This window comes from Myxocyprinus asiaticus, chromosome 1, assembly GCF_019703515.2.
Source record: "Myxocyprinus asiaticus isolate MX2 ecotype Aquarium Trade chromosome 1, UBuf_Myxa_2, whole genome shotgun sequence".
In the NCBI taxonomy this organism is placed as follows: domain Eukaryota; kingdom Metazoa; phylum Chordata; class Actinopteri; order Cypriniformes; family Catostomidae; genus Myxocyprinus; species Myxocyprinus asiaticus.
Genome location: NC_059344.1, coordinates 5,009,510 through 5,029,071, shown reverse-complemented (window position 1 = coordinate 5,029,071; position 19,562 = coordinate 5,009,510). Strand labels below are relative to the sequence as shown.

The window sequence follows — 19,562 nt, the reverse complement described above, 5'->3', positions numbered from 1 at the left end:
GCATACATCACTGACAGATATTTTGTTCTTTAATTTAACACTAGCTGTCAAATATGTTGCAGGTCAGCTTGATATAATTACCTTTGAACTTCTTCTGTTCAGGAAAGATGGTCTCAGTTTCTTTCCTACAGTCTAAAAACATCAATGGGACAACACACATGAAGAAAAATAAACAGGCTCATAACATAATTTTGAATTTATTATTTCAGAACACCTACCAGCTTTCCATTTTTCTTTGCAATAACATCAGTACTCGGGGGTCCATCAGACTCTTCTGCAATCTAGTGACAAGATAAAATGTCTGTTTCGTATGTAACTTCGGTTCCCTGAGATGAAGGGAACGAGACTTTGCGTCACTAAGCTGATGCCATGGGGAGTGTCCTTCTACATGACCTAAGTGAATGACCCTCATAGTGAGCCAGGAGGAGAACACTCACAATGGATATATGAACTATAGTCATATAGTATGAATTAACCCCTTCATGAACCCAGTCAGGAAGGAAGTTTTATTTATAATGAAAATGCTTGTGACTTTATGGGAAATTACAATGGCCTGAATGCAGGCGGTTGTGTAAAATGATGGGGAGCCTGTACTTAGAAGGAGGGGCATAAATATATGTTTGGCCAGCAAAGTAGCAAGCGTTCTAGACAGAGTGGACTTGCGATGAAAGAGATGTTACGTCTAGGTTGTAAAACCTTGTGAATGTTTTGAGAAGACCATCCTGCTGTAAAACATATGTCTTGTAAGGACACACTGTTTGTCCATACCCATGAAGAGGCCATGCATCTAGTTGAGTGTGATTTAGCACCAAATGGGCAATCAACTGGATTGCGCATCAACGATCCAGTGGGAAAGACTTTGCTTGGAGATGGACATTTCTTTCATGCGTCCTCCATAGCACACAAAGAGCTGGTCAGACAGTCTGAACTGGCGGGTATGTTCAACATATGTGTATAGCGCTCGCACAGGGCATAACAAATGCAAGGACTGTTCCTCATCCAAATTAAATGGTGGAGAGAAAAAGACTTGAAGGTGAACCACCTGCGCTCTGAAGGGTGTGGTTAGAACCTTAGGCACATAGCCTTTTGTGACCCGGAAAAAACTCCAAACATGAATTGTCAACTGACAGTGCTTGCAAATCATCGACCCGTATTACTGAGGCCAGAGCCAGCTGTAATGCAGTCTTAAGAGAAAGCACACGCAATTCAACAGAGTCCAGACGCTCGAAGGGAGGCCCCGCAAACGCTTTTAGGATCAAAGTTAGGTCCCAAGTCTGAACTGTAGCCAGGCGAGGGGGGTTCAGCCACCTTGCCCTAAGGAACTTTATACTTAAATCATGTTTGCCTATAGAGGTGCCGGATTCGGGTGCGTGATACGCAGATATAGTTGCCATATAAACTTTGAGTGTTGACGGAGTGAGCCCTGCGTCCAACCGCTCTTGAAGTAATGTGAGAATTTCACATATGGGGCAGTTCACTGGGTCTTTGCTGTGTGAAAATCACCAATGGAACACATTCCATTTCAGCGCATAAAGGCATCTTGTAGATGGCACTCTAGCCTGTAAAATGGTGTTCATAACCAACAAGTCAGTTCTGGCAAGTGTAGCGAGCTCCGTTTAGGGGCCACACATGCAGGTTCCACAGCTTGGGCTGGGGATGCCAGATTGTTCCCTGCGCTTGAGAGAGGAGATCTGTCCTCAGCGGTATTTCCCATAGAGGGCCGACCAGAGTCAGAATCATTTCTGGAACCCAGGACTGATTGGGCCACTTCGGTGCAACCAATAGAATCGTTTCTTTGTCCTCTCTGACTTCTCTGGAGGCACACAGAAATGCGTATTTGCGTTTCGCAGGCCATTTGTGGGCCATTGTGTCCACTCCAAACGAAGCTTGGGACTTGAAGTATGTACATGATGCACGTGCTCGCTCATGGAGTCGAGACGGACTCCCAAAAAGGAGATTTGTTGGCTGGTGGAGAGCGTGCTCTTCACCCAGTTGACATTGAGTCCCAGGCTGTTCAGGTGTTGGAGCAATAATTCCCTGTGTTAGCATAGCAGAGCCTCTGATTGGGCCAGTAATAGCCAATAGCTGAGGTAGTTCAAAATGCGCATGCCACTCAGTTTCAGAGGAGCAAGTACCGCATCGATGCACTTTGTGAACATGCGAGGAGTCAGGGAAAATCCGAAGGGCAGAACTTTGAATTGATATGCAGTTCCCTTGAACGCAAATCTCAAAAGCATCCTGTGATGCTGTAAAATTTGAACATGAAAGTATGCGTCTTTCAGATCTATCGACGCAAACCAATCGCTTGGGTGGACGTGCGATAAGATCCGTTTCTGAGTAATCATTTTGAACGGCCACTTTGCAAGTGTGATTCAAATGTCTCAGATCTAAAATTGGCTGAAGCTTGCCATCTTTTTGGGGACAAGAAAATAGTGGCTGTAAAACCCTTTGTGGGCATGACAATCTGGAACAACCTCTATCGCATTCTTTGTGAGAAGACTGTGTATTTCGGCTCGTAACACCACCGTGTCTTCGGACGGAACCGTGGAAGACAGAACACCATTCAAACGGGGCAGTCGACATGCAAATTGGATCATATAACCATGTTCAATTATTTTTAGCACCCAGTCACGCATTTCCATGACGGTCAGCCTATTGTGACGATCTAAAACTACCAGGTTGCCCACTGACTTGCCAATGGCCTGTGCAGTGACTTTTGTGGCTCGCAGCGCTAAGTCCATAGCGGTGCGGAGCTCTTTGAACATCTCTTGATCATAGCCTTGCTTGTCCATTTGCTAGAGGAGCTTAGCTTGGAAAACTTGGAGCACCACCATCGCGTGGAGTGCTGAACCAGCTTGGCCTGCCGCTGAATATGCTTTTCCAGCCAGTGCAGACGTCCGTCGACATGGCTTGGAAGGATGAACGGGGCGTGATTTCCACGCCCTGCTACTCACCGGGCAGAGATGTGCTGCCACCGCCTCTTCCACAGGGGGTAGTTGGGCATAACCTTTGTCTTCCCCTTGGTCCACTTTAGTAAGGAGAGTGGAATCACTGTGCGAGCGAGCTGAATAGGGCGCGTGCCAGGATTTTTTCAGTTCATTGTGAACTTCCAGGAAGAATGAGGCAGATCTGCGGAACACGGTCGCTTGACGATGTCCGGACCGTAGGAACCATTCATCAAGGCAAGATTTTTCAGGTTCCTCTGGAGGAGACCTCCTTTCCGGGTTTCGGCACCAATGTAACAGGGTGGGGGCTTAAAATGGGAAAGGAGGTGGCGGGAACCGGACGAACCATCAAAGTAATATTTAATGAAAACTTAAACAAAAAGACACAAACATAAACACACACTCACGGCCCGGCCCCACCCTCCTCCTCGTCACAGGCTCTTTTAGATATATAGATTATATAATACTATATAGCAATAAAGGATACTCAGACCGAAGCACTGATGAGTCAAGACGAGGTATGAATCGCTGTCTTGAAGGAAGAAAATTCTGAGGAATGGTGTTTGTGCACCTGCTTTTATACTGGACAGCTTCGTGCCTAAAAGGTCAGGGCTTAAACACCATAGCCGTTATTGCTGAAGGGTTTCAACTAGGTCACATAGAAGGATACTCCCCATAGCGTCAGCGTAGTAATGCAATGTCAAGTGAACTGAATTGTAAGGGAACAATATTAATCAACAATATTTTTTCTTTAAAAAAAAATTTTTTTTCTATTCTTTCTTTTTTCTTTTTTTTTTTTTTTTAGGAAAAAAATTAGTGGAATACAAAACTCCTCTTTAGGTGTTTTGGGTGGGTGCCAGGGCATTGCCATAAAGTGCTTGAAGTGGTTTTTAGTGCATTGCTATGCAGTTACTATGGTGTTTGCTTACTGACACAAGTCAAAAGAGGTGACCCCAAGTCTCTTTAATATTCTGGTTTCTAGATTCAGCTCAGGTCCCTCGTTAAAGTCTATGGGATTTTTTCACCTGTTTATTGTCTGCTAAGTAAACATCCTAATTCTGATCACTTAAAAAAGAGATAGCACAACTCTTTTCAACAAGCTACATGATTTGAGTTATATTCATGACAGTAGCAAGGGTAATCGGGCCGCCTATTACTAATAACTTTACCAGATTTTTTTATTTTTCGGTTGTTAATTTGCCAAAATAAAAATTAAATAAATGCTTATATTAAAAAAAAAGTGTTATTTTATGCTTAGGGTTCGGGTAAGAGTAGAGTTAGTCAGGTTAAGCGAGGCTTAGTTAATGTTGTCCTAATCAGGACGTACAGTACACTGACTTACTTGTATATAATCTCTTCTAAGTTTTAATTTCCCCACCTGATAACAGAAAAACAATACATAAAATCAGTGAAATGCCAATAGTTTCATGTTGTACTATATTTCACACCACAAGGAGCAAACTTACTGGTTTCCATTCTGGAGACAGTTCTGGGCTGTTTTCTGGCCAGTCCTCCACGCATGTTTCCTGTAAATCATGTGTTTTAAGTGTGTGGGTGTGGGTGTGTGCACAACAAACAACTTTCATGTATATGCCATCATAAATAAATACACATCTATACACGCATTCTTACCTGACCAATTAGAAGAACATTTTCATAAACTGGAAGATCATTCTCTGATGCTGGTGTTTCGTTCTGTCAAATCATAACAATGCATAACAGTGATGACAGATTCTGATAGCGTTGAGCATGGCAGAACTTAAATAAGAGGTGAAGTTGCACAGTTATGAATTTAAATGCAATTTAGAAACTGAAATTTATAAAACGTATACTTCCGACTCTAAATTCTGATTAGTTGATTGTAAAATAGCTGTAATATATGCACACTTGTGACAAATATAAGTTGAATCTTTCTGTAAATGTATGCTTACAAATGAAAAGATTTATTATTTGCAATTTTGTTACTGTTTTTATCTTTGTTTTGATGCTTGGGATTGGAATTATGTTTTTAAATTCTATTAACATTACATTATTTTTCATGTTCAATGTAATGTTCACCTTACGACAATATTGAAAAAGTGTCTTTGTTAATTTGGTTACAGTAGATTTACCCTTATTTTTGTTGTAACATACATTGTTGTCATTGAAGTGGTGTAGCCCCTTTTGTATCTGTCAGTTTGGAGAAATTTTGGCACACTGATTGGGGTGGGTTAGAATAATACCATGACCATATTTGGGGTCTCTAGGACAAACTCTATAGTGCCACCACCAGCTTAAATATTCACTTTTCTTTTGCACATATCTTTTAAACCATTTGTACTAGGGAAAAAAAAAATATGGTTTTGTATTGCAATTTTCATCTAATTTCTCTCCTCATGTTGATTGCAAAGGACCCCTTACATTAAAACTCCACCCATTACAGTGGCTCCATTTTTTATTGTTTAAATTATGTTTATTGCTTAAACTCTTCACATCCTGCAAACTTCATCCTATTCACCAAAAAAGTGGCCCAGATAATCTTCAGACCATGCTGCACAGAATTTAGATTTTCAGATTTGATAAAATGTTACGCAAAGTAAACAATGTTGGTGTAAAACAGGAAGTAAGGCTGTATCTCTGCAATGCTTTGTTCTATTGAAATGAAACTTGGTATGCCTCATCAGGACCATGGTCTGATAGCACATGCAAAGTTTGGTGACAGTGTCATCTATGGGTCAAAAAAAAAAAAAAAAAAAAAATATATAGCCATTTTTGCCTGTAAATTTTGAGCTATATGTCCTAAAATCATATGGTGGGTGTCTATGGATTCCTTCGGTGATACACTTTTTTCCCACATCAGCCACATTGCCTCTCCACCATACTGAATTTTCATATAACGTGATGTATCTTTTGAATGCTTTTTCTAATTAACCAAAAATTAGTGGCCACATAGCACCACATAGTGGTCAAAATGATTAGTTAATTTTTATGTATCATTTATTCATTATCCTCAGTCTTCAGACAATGAAAATGGAAATTCCAAAATGTTTTTTTTGTTTGTTTTTTTTTTTTCATTCATAAGCTACAAGACCAACAGCATTATCTCAGCAACAATTTTGTGTACTGATTCTCAGCTTGGTATCTCTCTTTAGTGTCATTTAGACTTGTTGATCATGTGGTGCAGTGATGAAATCTTAGGACTAGGTTCCAAAGAAATCAAGTTAGAGTCCAGCAAGGGACAGTTTTAAAAATGTTACTTCTGTTGACCATTGAGTCTTCACATTAGGCTTACTGCATTATTGGCCATCCTTCACTACATAATTCCTGCTTCAATTTAAAACTACTTACCTGTAACAACAACATTTTCTTTGCAGTTGTTTATACTCTCAACTTGGAATGTCTCTTTGGCGTCAGTCAGGCTTGTCCATTGTGTGGTACAGTGGATTAAGTGTTTTTACACTGGGCTTACTAAAACGTAGCCCGTAATTCACCCCACATAATTCCTGCTTCAATTCAATTTCTTAAATTTTTCTCAGCAATCATTATGTTCTGTCAACTTGGAATATCTCTTTGGTGTCTTTAAGACTTGCCTATTGTGTGATGCAGTGCTTTAAACACTGGACTACAGTTCCAAATAATGCAAGTTCGCGTCCAGCAAAGGGTGGTTATAAAAACTACACTTCTGTTGATCATGGAGTCTTCACATTGGGCTTACTACAACTTAGACTGTCCTTCACTGCATAATTCCTGCTTCAATCTAAAACTACATATCTGCAACAACAACATGTTCTCAGCAAAAGTTTTGTACTCTCAACTTGTAATGTCTCTTTGGCATCATTCAGAAATTTCAATAGTGTGCTTCAGTGAACTCTGGAATTTGATTAAAAGAAAATTGTGGACCACTGTTCAAACCCTGCCTTAACTAGTCTTACTATTGTTCCTCTGTTGTACTAAAGCTCTTTCTATTGTGCTTAGTGAGTGCCAGTGGTGCTTGGCCCCGATCATTGCTGCTTGCACCTATATTTATTATTATTTTCCTTTTAATGTGTAGTTTTATGTGCACCCCAGGAAGACTAGCAACCACTTTTTGGATCTCAATACAGATTAAAGAAGTTGAAAGTTGAATTCTATTCACCTTTTCCTTGACGTGTTCCACAACCCATAAAAAAAAAGTAGAGTTCTAGCAAACTTGCCACAAATTTGCCGCTCATTATTTCCACATGCAAATGAGCTTGTGATTCACCACAAATGTTTGCCAGTAGTTTGCAGCTCTTCACCGGTAGTGGTGAACCTACAGCAAACCTTTGGCGACAATTAAGAGCTTGCCGCAAAACTCATCTGCATATAAAAATGAGTGGCAAATTTGTGGCAAGTTTGCAGCAAAATTTGCCAGAATTCTACAGTATAAGGGAATTCATAACAGATGTCTGTTTTTGGTTTCCAGTCTCCAGTGTTTTTCACTCACACTGGCGCACGTTCATGGTGGATAATGTTATGTGTACCGTATTAAATTTGTAAAAATAGTGACAATACTTATGGAAGTAGGTAAATGACATGAAGCTATGGCCCGAGGTTAGTTACATTGATATCATTCATTCATTCATATCAGTCTTTGCACAAGTTGAGCCTGAACTAATTTTTTCTCCAACTAACACTTGAAAAGGTTGTTGTTCTCCATTTGGATCAGTTATTTTGGTAGTTTTTACACTGCTTCTTATAGAGGCTGGAACCAGAAAACTGTCCATCAGAATTATCGTGGTGGCGCCAAGTTGTTGGTCCTGAAAACTATGGATATTAATGTGCCTAAGAACACTCCTTACCCACTGTAAAAACCATTTAGACCACATAGCCTCTTGTGGATTCTTAATTTAATTTTGAACTTAATATCAGTAAATTAAGAAGACACAAAAAGGGACTGTAGAGTGAAATAGGAAGTAAAACAGTAAAATAGTTTAATAGTAAAACAATATAATGCAGTAAGAAAAACATGGAGGGCAAAGAGAAATGAGGATGAAAATAGTATTAATATTGATAGCTCATATGCACAAGTAGACATTCTATAAGACTGACCTGAACGCTAGCAGTAGAACAAGGGGTAGGTGGGGTGTAGGGCATCAGTGTCTGAAAATTAAAATTATCATTAAATTTTATGAATGTGGCCAAGACGGAGGGATAAAAAAGGAATTATAAAAAGTAATTACTGAAGGAGATAGTACCTGCATGGACGTGGAAGGGTAACTGGTAGTTTTAAGGGCTCTACTGCGCGGGGCAGGTTTTGGTGGACGCCTCCTAAAAGTCTGAGAAGAAATTATTTGACATTTTGTTTTGTGTTAGAAAGAAAAAGGCCCAATGTATTCTTGAAGACCCCATGAAATCACTTCAAGAACACAGTTTTCTTTTCTGTGTTGATATATATCCTTTTGAAGAAGGATCTTTGGGTTTGATACATAGAAGGGCTTTTTTTAAATAGCCAATAGACTTATACGTAATCTCCCTCGTCAGACAAGGATTTATCAGTTACATTTGTACTAAGTGACAGCAGAAATGTAACTGTGCCTATGCTCCAGTAAATAAAGACTAGCGACGCCCCTGGAATACACTAGCACATAGATGGCTTCGAAGCTAAAAGACGGACTAAAAGCCACAAAACACCAATTTTGTTTTCATAGGGTCTTTAATGGAAAAAGTTCTCACCAGGCTTGGTGAAGTGTTTGTGGAAGGCATTTCTACAGCTGGTATCCCTTGGACATTTCCATTTTGCAAACCCGTAGGAGAAATGTGATTGTCATTCTTTGTACCATCTGGGCTGGTGAGAAGTGTTGCATAATCAATCCTGCTGTGTTTGGACTGTACATCATTCTGAGTGTTGGCTGATATGTCCAATAGAGGATCAAATACCTTGGTGTCATACGACATTAAAGTTGGGGTCTGAACTAATGGTGTGGACTGGAAGACTTTGTTTCCAGTGATGGGGGAGGGCATCTTAAAAATATCATCAGACAATGGTGTGGTCTTAGAAATATAATGTGATGTGGAAGGTAAAGACGTTTCTTGGAAAACATCTGCAGAATCGAATGACGATGTGGGGGAGGTTGTGGCTTGGAAATCCTTCTGTCTGGAGATGATAAATTCCAGGAAATAATCCCTCTGTTCGGATGATGAGGAAGATTCTGTGTTCTGATTAGCTGGGGCGCTGTGCGGAAGATCAGTGTGAACTTTTCCATTTGAAGGTTGGAAAATGTCTGTTTCTTGATCCCAAATCCCAAATGTTGGTTTGGTTTGAAAAACATTAGGTGTGTAATTGTTGGTGTCCTGAAAACAATCTGGTGGAGGAAGAACAATCCAGTCTGGGGGCACGGGAGGAGTCCCACTTAAGTTTAAATCTGGAAATGGTGGTGATTTTGTTTGTGTCTGATGAACACCATTACTTTGTCCTGTGTTATATATTTGTCCTATGTCCTCATCAACCATTCTTACGCTGCATTGCTGCAACACAAATTCATTCAACAGAACATGTAAGGAAGATATTCTGGTGACATATACTGAGCCTTACCTTAAAGGTGAAGTAACTAATTCCTGTGCTACTAGCATCAGCGAACAGAAATGCACAAAATGTTTTAAACACGTCCCTGAGCACTCCTCCCATTTGCCATAGGTCAGATAGATTCTCACCCAAACTCACTTCATTGGTTAAGCCAAAGTTGCATTGTTGGGCTGGTGGGGATGCTCAAACGTACTGAGAAATGAAACACTTTGGGGGGAAATCAACCTATGAATAGCTTAGTTATAGTTGTCTCTGCATAAAAAGCTGTCATTAGAAAAAATATTCAAATAAATTACACAAGTTACCTTTAAAGGTACTGAAACTCAGGACATTTTGCAAAGAAGTTATATGTCCAATAAATGATCAAAGGCCTCAATTTTTTCACACCAAACTTTGTCCCAAATATGCAACGTAGACATGCTGATAAATGTAGCATATTGAACTGAACTTTAGGTTACTGTAGAAGTTTAAGGCTTTTAACACTAGAATGCATATGTAACTTCACCCCCTTAAAATGCTTATGTGGGTTGAAAAAGACCCTGTGAAAATTAGAGGAAAATTAACTGTAATGATTTTTATTAATAATTATTACATGGCTCTCTGGAATACTCGGTTCTGATTGGTCAATGGCGCCATCCAGTGGTCAGATATTACTCTGTAACAACTGCACATCCGGGGACTGCGAGACATCTCTCCTGCTTCTCGGCTCAATGTGTGATCTCTACAAGTAAGCTAATAAAACAATTTAAATTCAAATCAATGTTTCATGAGCATTTATTTATTTATTTGGCAAGTAAACTTGTAATAGGCTAAATATTGAAGAGTCAGACAGTAATTTTTACAAAGTAGACAACAGAACTCGGACGCAAACCAGAGGTGGATTTCAGCTGTTCAGCGAACTCTTTCTTCTCAAATTACATAATTTTAACGCAAATCAATATTTTATGTCCATGTGAATTTAATTATTTGGTTAGTAGCCATGTGGGCTAATGTACAGTCAGCTGGTTGTTATCACAAAATAAACCCCCTAAGGGTGATACAAGGGTCTCCGCTTCATGCCGGTGTCCTGATCATCCTGTCAGGGTTTATTGTGTGATAACAACCGGCTGACTGTACATTATCCCTTACATAAATATTTTAACCCTTAAATGCATACCTCAGGAATTTTGTGACCCGGAACCTCATTCTACCTCCTTTACCTCATCCATTTCTAGGAGTTTTGCCCTCACTTTAATATTCCTCAACTTTTCTCTTATGAATCGTCTAACAATAAAAGAAATTAAAAACTGAAAAAAAAAAAAAAAATTCCTAAATGTTTAATTACCAAAAGTGTATAGGTCTTAAGTGACCCGAGATTTGTAATAGTGTCACAATATACAGTATATTTTCACTTCTATAATTCATATATTTAAGTTTACAATCACAGGATATCTGTTTCTTTGTTTATAACAACACAAATAAGTGCCATATTCATACAAATTATACTAAATCATGTTGTTGTTCTGCACAATGGTGGTGAATGGATGAATCCCAGTTGCCTCCGCGTCTGAGACCATCAACCCGTGCATCTTGTTGAGCGCATTGCCATGGAGACATAGTGTGTGTGGAGGCTTCATGCCACCCACCGAGGCATCCGCGCTCAACTCACCACGTGCCCCACCGAGAACGAACCACATTATAGTGACCACGAGAGGTTATGTGACTCTACCCTCCCTAGCAACCGGGCCAATTTAGTTGCTTAGGAGGCGTGGCTGGAGTCACCCAGTACACCCTAGGATTCAAACTAGCGAACTCCAGGGGTGGTAGCCAGCGTCTTTTACCACTGAGCTACCCAGGCCCCCTGACATTGTTCTTTGATGGAGAAGCAACGTGGAAGTAAACTATAGCAAGTACAACACATGGAAAATTAAAACAATTAATGTATTACAAGAGTGATACCAGTTTAAGTGCATTACATACCATAGTAAAAGCATATGGGTCATATAGGACACACATATGTATTCTAGGGGTACTAATGCAAACTCTCTTATAATTTAAAACATTTTCAACTCAATGTAAAATAGTTCACATTATCTAAGACACCTTAATTAAAGAATATCTGCTGTGTCAGATGACAAGACCACTTCATGTGAAAATTATCATTATGGTTAGGTAACCATAATTAGGGTTAGGATAAAATAATGGTTCATTTTTATTAAATAGGTACAAAATGCAATTTCCATGATCCTGAAAAAGTTTATCAAAATCTTACCTCCATTGGCAGACCTGAGAGACCAAACAGTGGGTCACCATCCTGTGACAGACACAACAACGAAGATGGAAAGATGTTTGATACGGTCCAGAACACTGTACGCTTTACTGAGTGACACATTGTGACAACCCTGAAAACACACGTACATCACCCAGATGTCTATTTGATGTGTGTGTTTACATCTGGAAGACATACTTTTTACAATGTTTGCTCAGCTGCAATACATCTATAAGATGTTTCCTTTCAATAAGACATTATGCAGATGTCTTTGAGATGTTTATGATTAAGAATGTTTGTAAATCTGATCACTTTAAGATGTTGAGCAGATGTTAATTTGATTGTGATGCTTTCCAGTTGAAAAGATCTAAAACAGATATCCCAGATGGATGGAATTTAAGGCAGCTTATAAAAACAAAACTTTTAAAGAATTGGTGACTTAGACGTTTAAAAATCGATAGCACACAAAGGCAACATCTCAGAGATGTCTGTTTTAGATTGTGATGCTTTCCAGATAAAACAATTTTAAAAAGATCAGATTTATAAACAACTGCATCAAAGACATCTGCTGAATGTCTTATTGACATCTGAGAGGAAACGGCTTATAGACGTATTGCAGATGAGTAAACAACCTAAAAAAAATACAGTGCGTCCGGAAAGTATTCAAAGCGCTTCACTTTTTCCACATTTTGTTATGTTACAGCCTTATTCCAAAATGGATTAAATTCATTATTTTCCCTCAAAATTCTACAAACAATACCCCATAATGACAACATGAAAGAAAAGGTTTGAAATCTTTGCAAATTTATAAAAAAATAAAAATCACATGTACATAAGTATTCACAGCCTTTGCTCAATACTTTGTTGAAGCATCTTTGGCACCAATGACAGCCTCAAGTCTTTTTGAGTATGATGCTACAAGCTTGGCACACCTATTTTTGGACAGTTTCTCCCATTCTTCTTTGCAGGACCTCTCAAGCTACCATCAGGTTGGATGGAGAGCGTCGGTGCACAGCCATTTTCAGATCTCTCCAGAGATGTTCAATTGGGTTCAAGTCTGGGCTCTGGCTGGGCCACTCAAGGACATTCACAGAGTTGTCCCATAGCCACTCCTTTGTTATCTTGGCTGTGTGCTTAGGGTCGTTGTCCTGTTGGAAGATGAACCGTCGCCCCAGTCTGAGGTCCAGAGCGCTCTGGAGCAGGTTTTCATCAAGGATGTCTCTGTACATTGCTGCATTCATCTTTCCCTCGATCCTGACTAGTCTCCCAGTTCCTGCCGCTGAAAAACATCCCCACAGCATGATGCTGCCACCACCATGCTTCACTGTAGGGATGGTATTGGTCAGGTGATGAGCAGTGCCTGGTTTCCTCCAGATATGACGCTTGCCATTCAGGCCAAAGAGTTCAATCTTTGTTTCATCAGACCAGAGAATTTTGTTTCTCATGGTCTGAGAGTCCTTCAGGTGCCTTTTGGCAAACTCCAGGTGGGCTGTCATGTGCCTTTTACTGAGGAGTGGCTTCCGTCTGGCCACTCTACCATACAGGCCTGATTGGTGGAGTGCTGCAGAGATGGTTGTTTTTCTGGAAGGTTCTCCTCTCTCCACAGAGAAACGCTGGAGCTCTGTCAGAGTGACCATCGGATTCTTGGTCACCTCCCTGACTAAGGCCCTTCTCCCCCGATCGCTCAGTTTGGCCAGGCGGCCAGCTCTAGGAAGAGTCCTGGTGGTTCCAAACTTCTTCCATGTATGGATGATGGAGGCCACTGTGCACATTGGGACCTTCAGTGCTGCAGAAATTTTTCTGTACCCTTCCCCAGATCTGTGCCTCGATACAATCCAGTCTCGGAGGTCTACAGACAATTCCTTGGACTTCATGGCTTGGTTTGTGCTCTGACATGCACTGTTAACTGTGGGACCTTATATAGACAGGTGTGTGCCTTTCCAAATCATGTCTAATCGACTGAATTTACCACAGGTGGACTCCAATCAAGTTGTAGAAACATCTCAAGGATGATCAGTGGAAACAGGATGCACCTGAGTTCAATTTTGAGTGTCATGGCAAAGGCTGTGAATACTTATGTACATGTGATTTTTTTTTTTTTTTTCGTTTTTTATTTTTAATAAATTTGCAAAGATTTCAAACAAACTTCTTTCACATTGTCATTATGGGGTATTGTTTGTAGAATTTTGAGGAAAATAATGAATTTAATCCATTTTGGAATAAGGCTGTAACATAACAAAATGTGGAAAAAGTGAAGCGCTGTGAATACTTTCCGGATGCACTGTATGTCTTCCAGATGTAAACACACATCAAATACCCAGACAGCACACGTACATCTGAGATATCTGTTTTAGATCCTTACATCTGGAAAGCATCGCAATATAACATCTGTTAAACGTCTTAAATAAGATCAGATTTACAAACACCTGCATCATCAAAGACATCTGCGAGGAAATGACTTACAGACGTATTGCAGATGAGCGAACAACGTAACAAATAAGTCTTCCGGATGTAAACACACGCAGACATCTGATGTACAGTGTGCAAACAGTGTACAGAACGATCATGAAGTGTACCATCATCATGGCCATGCACTGAAGCCCAAACTATGTGACGTCAATTGCGATTGCGCAAGCAAATGATCAGCACAGATCCGGAATTAGGGAATAAAACGGATTCAATTATATTTAAATGACATTCATAAAATTTGAACTCTCACGATAACACGCATGTAAAAAATAAATAAATAAATAAATAAATAAAATAAAAATAAAAATGTAATGAGATTACAGACTCAAAGTTTAATAAACGCACCAGTATCCGTGTTCCAACGCACAGCACTTTCCTCTTCATCCTTATTTTAAACGTTACAAATGTGTTCCCCAAAATTAACTCCCACAGTAGGCTGAATGAAATCGTTGTTTACAGCAGAAATGGTTCATTTTAAATTAAACTCGGTTGTGTTATCGTTTAGTTGTACAACATCTTATACAGTTCATTTAAATGATTTCTTGAACGCTGCCTGTATGAATTATTTAATAAACATAAACTCACCGTGTAGCGTAGAGTGGTTGTCAAAAAGCTTTACAGGAAACGTGAAGACGAATTTAACCACTCACCAAACTTGTTATTTTAAAGAATGAAAAAATAAAGGCAATTCGTTTTCACTTGTGCAACAGATGTAGTCAGGCACGCACCCCCGTTAACACTGGACGAAAATATGCGGACCTGTCTGGCCTGTTGTGTTCTCCTTTAGGTCAAATGTAGCGCTTCGAAACCAACCTAAATGTGTGTAATTAAGAACTTTTGGAGTCCTGGGCGAGATCCCTCTCGGCTCATGAATAAGACAAACTCGTGTTCACACCATGGTAAAATATGCTCATTTTTACAACATTCTCTGGATTCAATTCAATTAAGTAAATTCACTTGATTTTGGTAAACATTGCACTATAATTCTGTGAACAAAATAAAGGTTAAATGACATTCCCAGTGTGTTTTAAACTTTTTTGTAGTTAAATTCAATACAGCTGAGATGGTGATGCAATCGATTCAGGGGCGTACGATCATTCTGAAAATGGGGTGTGCGTGTGGGGGATGGGGTGACACATTCTAAATCTCATCAGCCTCTCTTCACAATATGACGGTTTTAAAGACTTGATAAGTGATATGTGATAAGAATAGGTGGGGTGGGGTGGGGGTTAGAATATGTTTTATGTTTTTTAAGAATATGTGATATGATTGGAAAGACACCACATCAAATGAACTTTTTTAAAAAACTCTTTTTTTTATATATATAATAGAACTTTAATAATTAGAACTAAAACATATCAACCATGTATGAATGAACATTTTCATATTAAACAATAAATAAATAAATATAATAGAATTTAATGACTGCTATCAAACATTTCAAACATTGATCCAGTCAGCCAGAAGAAAAGAATTGAAGAATAAAAAATAAATATTTTTTATGTCAGTGTCAAAAATTATCTTACATGATCAATTTCATAAGCTTGTGTCACCTCTCTGTCTACACATTTGTCTTGGTCACGGAACCTTTCTTTTTATTATTTTTTTATTTTTCTAAAATAGATATGCCATAAACATCATGCCATGGTTTGTTGTGTTTCTTCCTGTGTGTATACGTGGCTGATTGTTTCCCTCTTGTGTTTTCCTCTGTTTCATGCACTGCAAAAAAAAATCCTCTGAATTTACCTGATTTAATCATGTACATCGGTTCTACATGAATCAATTAAGTTACAACAACATATTTTTTCCTCTAGCTTATTAATTCTTTGTCAGAAAACATACGTAATTTCAACATAATGGAATGAAGTTACTTTTAAACAACCCAATTAAGTAGCCTTAATGTGATTTTATATGTCTCTTACATGATTAATTTTCTCAGTTTGACAGAATATTTATTTAGAGAACTTATTTAAAGCTAGGGTGTGTAATCCAGAGAGGCTAGCAGTTAGCAAGCTAGCTTTGAAAGCATAGAGCACACCCTCACTTCAGAGGTGTCTCCAAAGCCACGCCTCCTCTATCACACATGAACACACACACAGAGCAGAGTCTAAGTATTGTAAAAGTTTCTAACATGGTCTTTCTTTTCTTGTTTCCTTTTACTGGTGGTTCAGGAGGAACATAAGGTAGCTGCGGTTCGCCTTCCATTCTCGCGCTCGCTCTGCACAGCGTCAAGGAACCCACGCTGATGACATGTGATTGTCTGCGCGAACAAGTTGCACGGCGGTATGCAAATATAGATTGACAGACAGGAAGGACATCCTATCGTTACATTTGGACCAAATGCAATGATTGGTCGATCATTTTTTAGTCCTGTCCATTGCACAGAAGATAGATATATATATATATATATACAGGTGCATCTCAATAAATTAGAATGTCGTGGAAAAGTTCATTTATTTCAGTAATTCAACTCAAATTGTGAAACTCGTGTATTAAATAAATTCAGTGCACACAGACTGAAGTAGTTTAAGTCTTTGGTTCTTTTAATTGTGATGATTTTGGCTCACATTTAACAAAAACCCACCAATTCACTATCTCAAAAAATTAGAATACATCATAAGACCAATAAAAAAAAACATTTTTAGTGAATTGTTGGCCTTCTGGAAAGTATGTTCATTTACTGTATATGTACTCAATACTTGGTAGGGGCTCCTTTTGCTTTAATTACTGCCTCAATTCGGCGTGGCATGGAGGTGATCAGTTTGTGGCACTGCTGAGGTGGTATGGAAGCCCAGGTTTCTTTGACTGTGGCCTTCAGCTCATCTGCATTTTTTGGTCTCATGTTTCTCATTTTCCTCTTGACAATACCCCATAGATTCTCTATGGGGTTCAGGTCTGGTGAGTTTGCTGGCCAGTCAAGCACACCAACACCATGGTCATTTAACCAACTTTTGGTGCTTTTGGCAGTGTGGGCAAGTGCCAAATCCTGCTGGAAAATGAAATCAGCATCTTTAAAAAGCTGGTCAGCAGAAGGAAGCATGAAGTGCTCAAATTTCTTGGTAAACGGGTGCAGTGACTTTGGTTTTCAAAAAACACAATGGACCAACACCAGCAGATGACATTGCACCCCAAATCATCACAGACTGTGGAAACTTAACACTGGACTTCAAGCAACTTGGGCTATGAGCTTCTCCACCCTTCCTCCAGACTCTAGGACCTTGGTTTCCAAATGAAATACAAAACCTGCTCTCATCTGAAAAGAGGACTTTGGACCACTGGGCAACAGTCCAGTTCTTCTCCTTAGCCCAGGTAAGACGCCTCTGACGTTGTCTGTGGTTCAGGAGTGGCTTAACAAGAGGAATACGACAACTGTAGCCAAATTCCTTGACACATCTGTGTGTGGTGGCTCTTGATGCCTTGACCCCAGCCTCAGTCCATTCCTTGTGAAGTTCACACAAATTCTTGAATCGATTTTGCTTGACAATCCTCATAAGGCTGCGGTTCTCTCGGTTGGTTGTGCATCTTTTTCTTCCACACTATTTTCCTTCCACTCATCTTTCTGTTAACATGCTTGGATACAGCACTCTGTGAACAGCCAGCTTCTTTGGCAATGAATGTTTGTGGCTTACCCTCCTTGTGAAGGGTGTCAATGATTGTCTTCTGGACAACTGTCAGGTCAGCAGTCTTCCCCATGATTGTGTAGCCTAGTGAACCAAACTGAGAGACCATTTTGAAGGCTCAGGAAACTTTTGCAGGTGTTTTGAGTTGATTAGCTGATTGGCATGTCACCATATTCTAATTTTTTGAGATAGTGAATTGGTGGGTTTTTGTTAAACGTGAGCCAAAATCATCACAATTAAAAGAACCAAAGACTTAAACTACTTCAGTCTGTGTGCACTGAATTTATTTAATACACAAGTTTCACAATTTGAGTTGAATTACTGAAATAAATGAACTTTTCCGCGACATTCTAATTTATTGAGATGCACCTGTATATATATATATATATATATATATATATATATATTTTTTTTTTTTTTTTTTTTTTACATTTAGACCACTTAAATTATTGATTGCTATCAGGATGTGAAAAGACTTTCAACCAGTATAACAAAAAAAAGATTGGAAAAGATTGCACACCCTTTGTTTAAGTTGTATGGTTTTTCTGCATAGCTATGGTGTAGCTAGAAGAAACATTTATTAGCATGCTAAATACTAAGTTGTAATTGCTTCTTAAGTAAAGTAACACACTTAGTTTTGTTTGTGTACCCGTCCTCAGCCTAAGCAAAAGTAACCCACTCCACTCTTCACTACAATGGTAACCCAGCATAACTAAATTGGTTCTAAATCCCAAAATGACAACATTAAACACTATTAAGTCTCCCTCTTTTCTCAACACATGCATAAATGCATAAAATAACCCTTAATTTCAACATTTTGCTCTCCGCATCAAGTTCCATGCAAAGCATGCTGGGAACAACAAATCCCCTGCCCAAATCCCTTGCCCATGTTGTTGAACATATTTGATTGGTTCACATTCACCCTATATGATATAATCTAGTAGAGTGCACTGAAGGGGTGGATTTTTGAAATCCTTTTATTTTTACAAGTTATACCTTATATTTTATCGTCCTCAATTATTGTTAATATATGTATCCATTTTCAATTTTTCTTTTACTATAAGGTGCAAGTAACATGTAAGTAATCTGAGGGGTGTCTGAGGGTCTGGCCTATGCCAGGAGTGCAGTAACAGTGATTACTCATTTAGCCCGGCTTCTGGAGAATATGCATTTACTGTATCTTGTATTTTTTCACAAACATATGCATTTGTTATAATTATTATATATTAATCAGCTATTCTATAACCATTTGATTCTATTTTATTCAATCATTATTAATTTTATGAGAGAGAGATTTTAGTTTCTTTAATGTGATATTATACTGTTTCGTTTGGCCTTGTGTAAGTTTTCTGTGTTTTCTCCTGCTCTCTGTCCTGATGTTCCACAGATGATAAGGCTCGACATTCCAGCAAGTTTTAGGAGGAGGTCTCTGTTCTGGAGGAGAAGATAACACCTACACATTGAATATCTAAATAACTTATGTCTCTGAATTATTTATGGTTATTGTACCCTCTCAAACGTGACTTTGCCATAGTCTAAGACAACTTCCAAGGATTTTACTTGCTCTCCTTGGTACCTCTTTGATGTAAAGAAATAAGGAGTAGCCATAACTGATAGCTAACCTCTGATATCTGACCATAAGTTTGTTTCAACCAAGGATGGGTTTCAACCACGATTCATGTTGTGGCTAACAATTATTGTTTGCATGAAGATGGAAGCAGTCCATATTTGTAATATGTTAAAATGTTTGAAGTAGT

At 38.9% G+C, this 19,562-nt stretch overlaps 1 protein-coding gene across 1 annotated transcript; it reads right to left on the bottom strand.

Annotated features, from left to right (window-relative positions):
* Positions 1-63: 63 nt before the first annotated feature.
* Positions 64-14,911, bottom strand: LOC127445646 (uncharacterized). Its single transcript, XM_051705897.1, has 10 exons — positions 14,771-14,911; positions 11,720-11,761; positions 8,619-9,410; positions 8,141-8,221; positions 7,995-8,045; positions 4,578-4,640; positions 4,412-4,471; positions 4,288-4,323; positions 219-281; positions 64-132 (listed from the first exon to the last, which is right to left on the bottom strand). Exons 2-10 carry the CDS (start codon positions 11,723-11,725, stop codon positions 64-66), a joined length of 1,221 nt encoding a protein of 406 aa, XP_051561857.1. The 5' UTR covers positions 11,726-11,761; positions 14,771-14,911.
* Between the last annotated feature and the right edge of the window lie 4,651 nt (positions 14,912-19,562).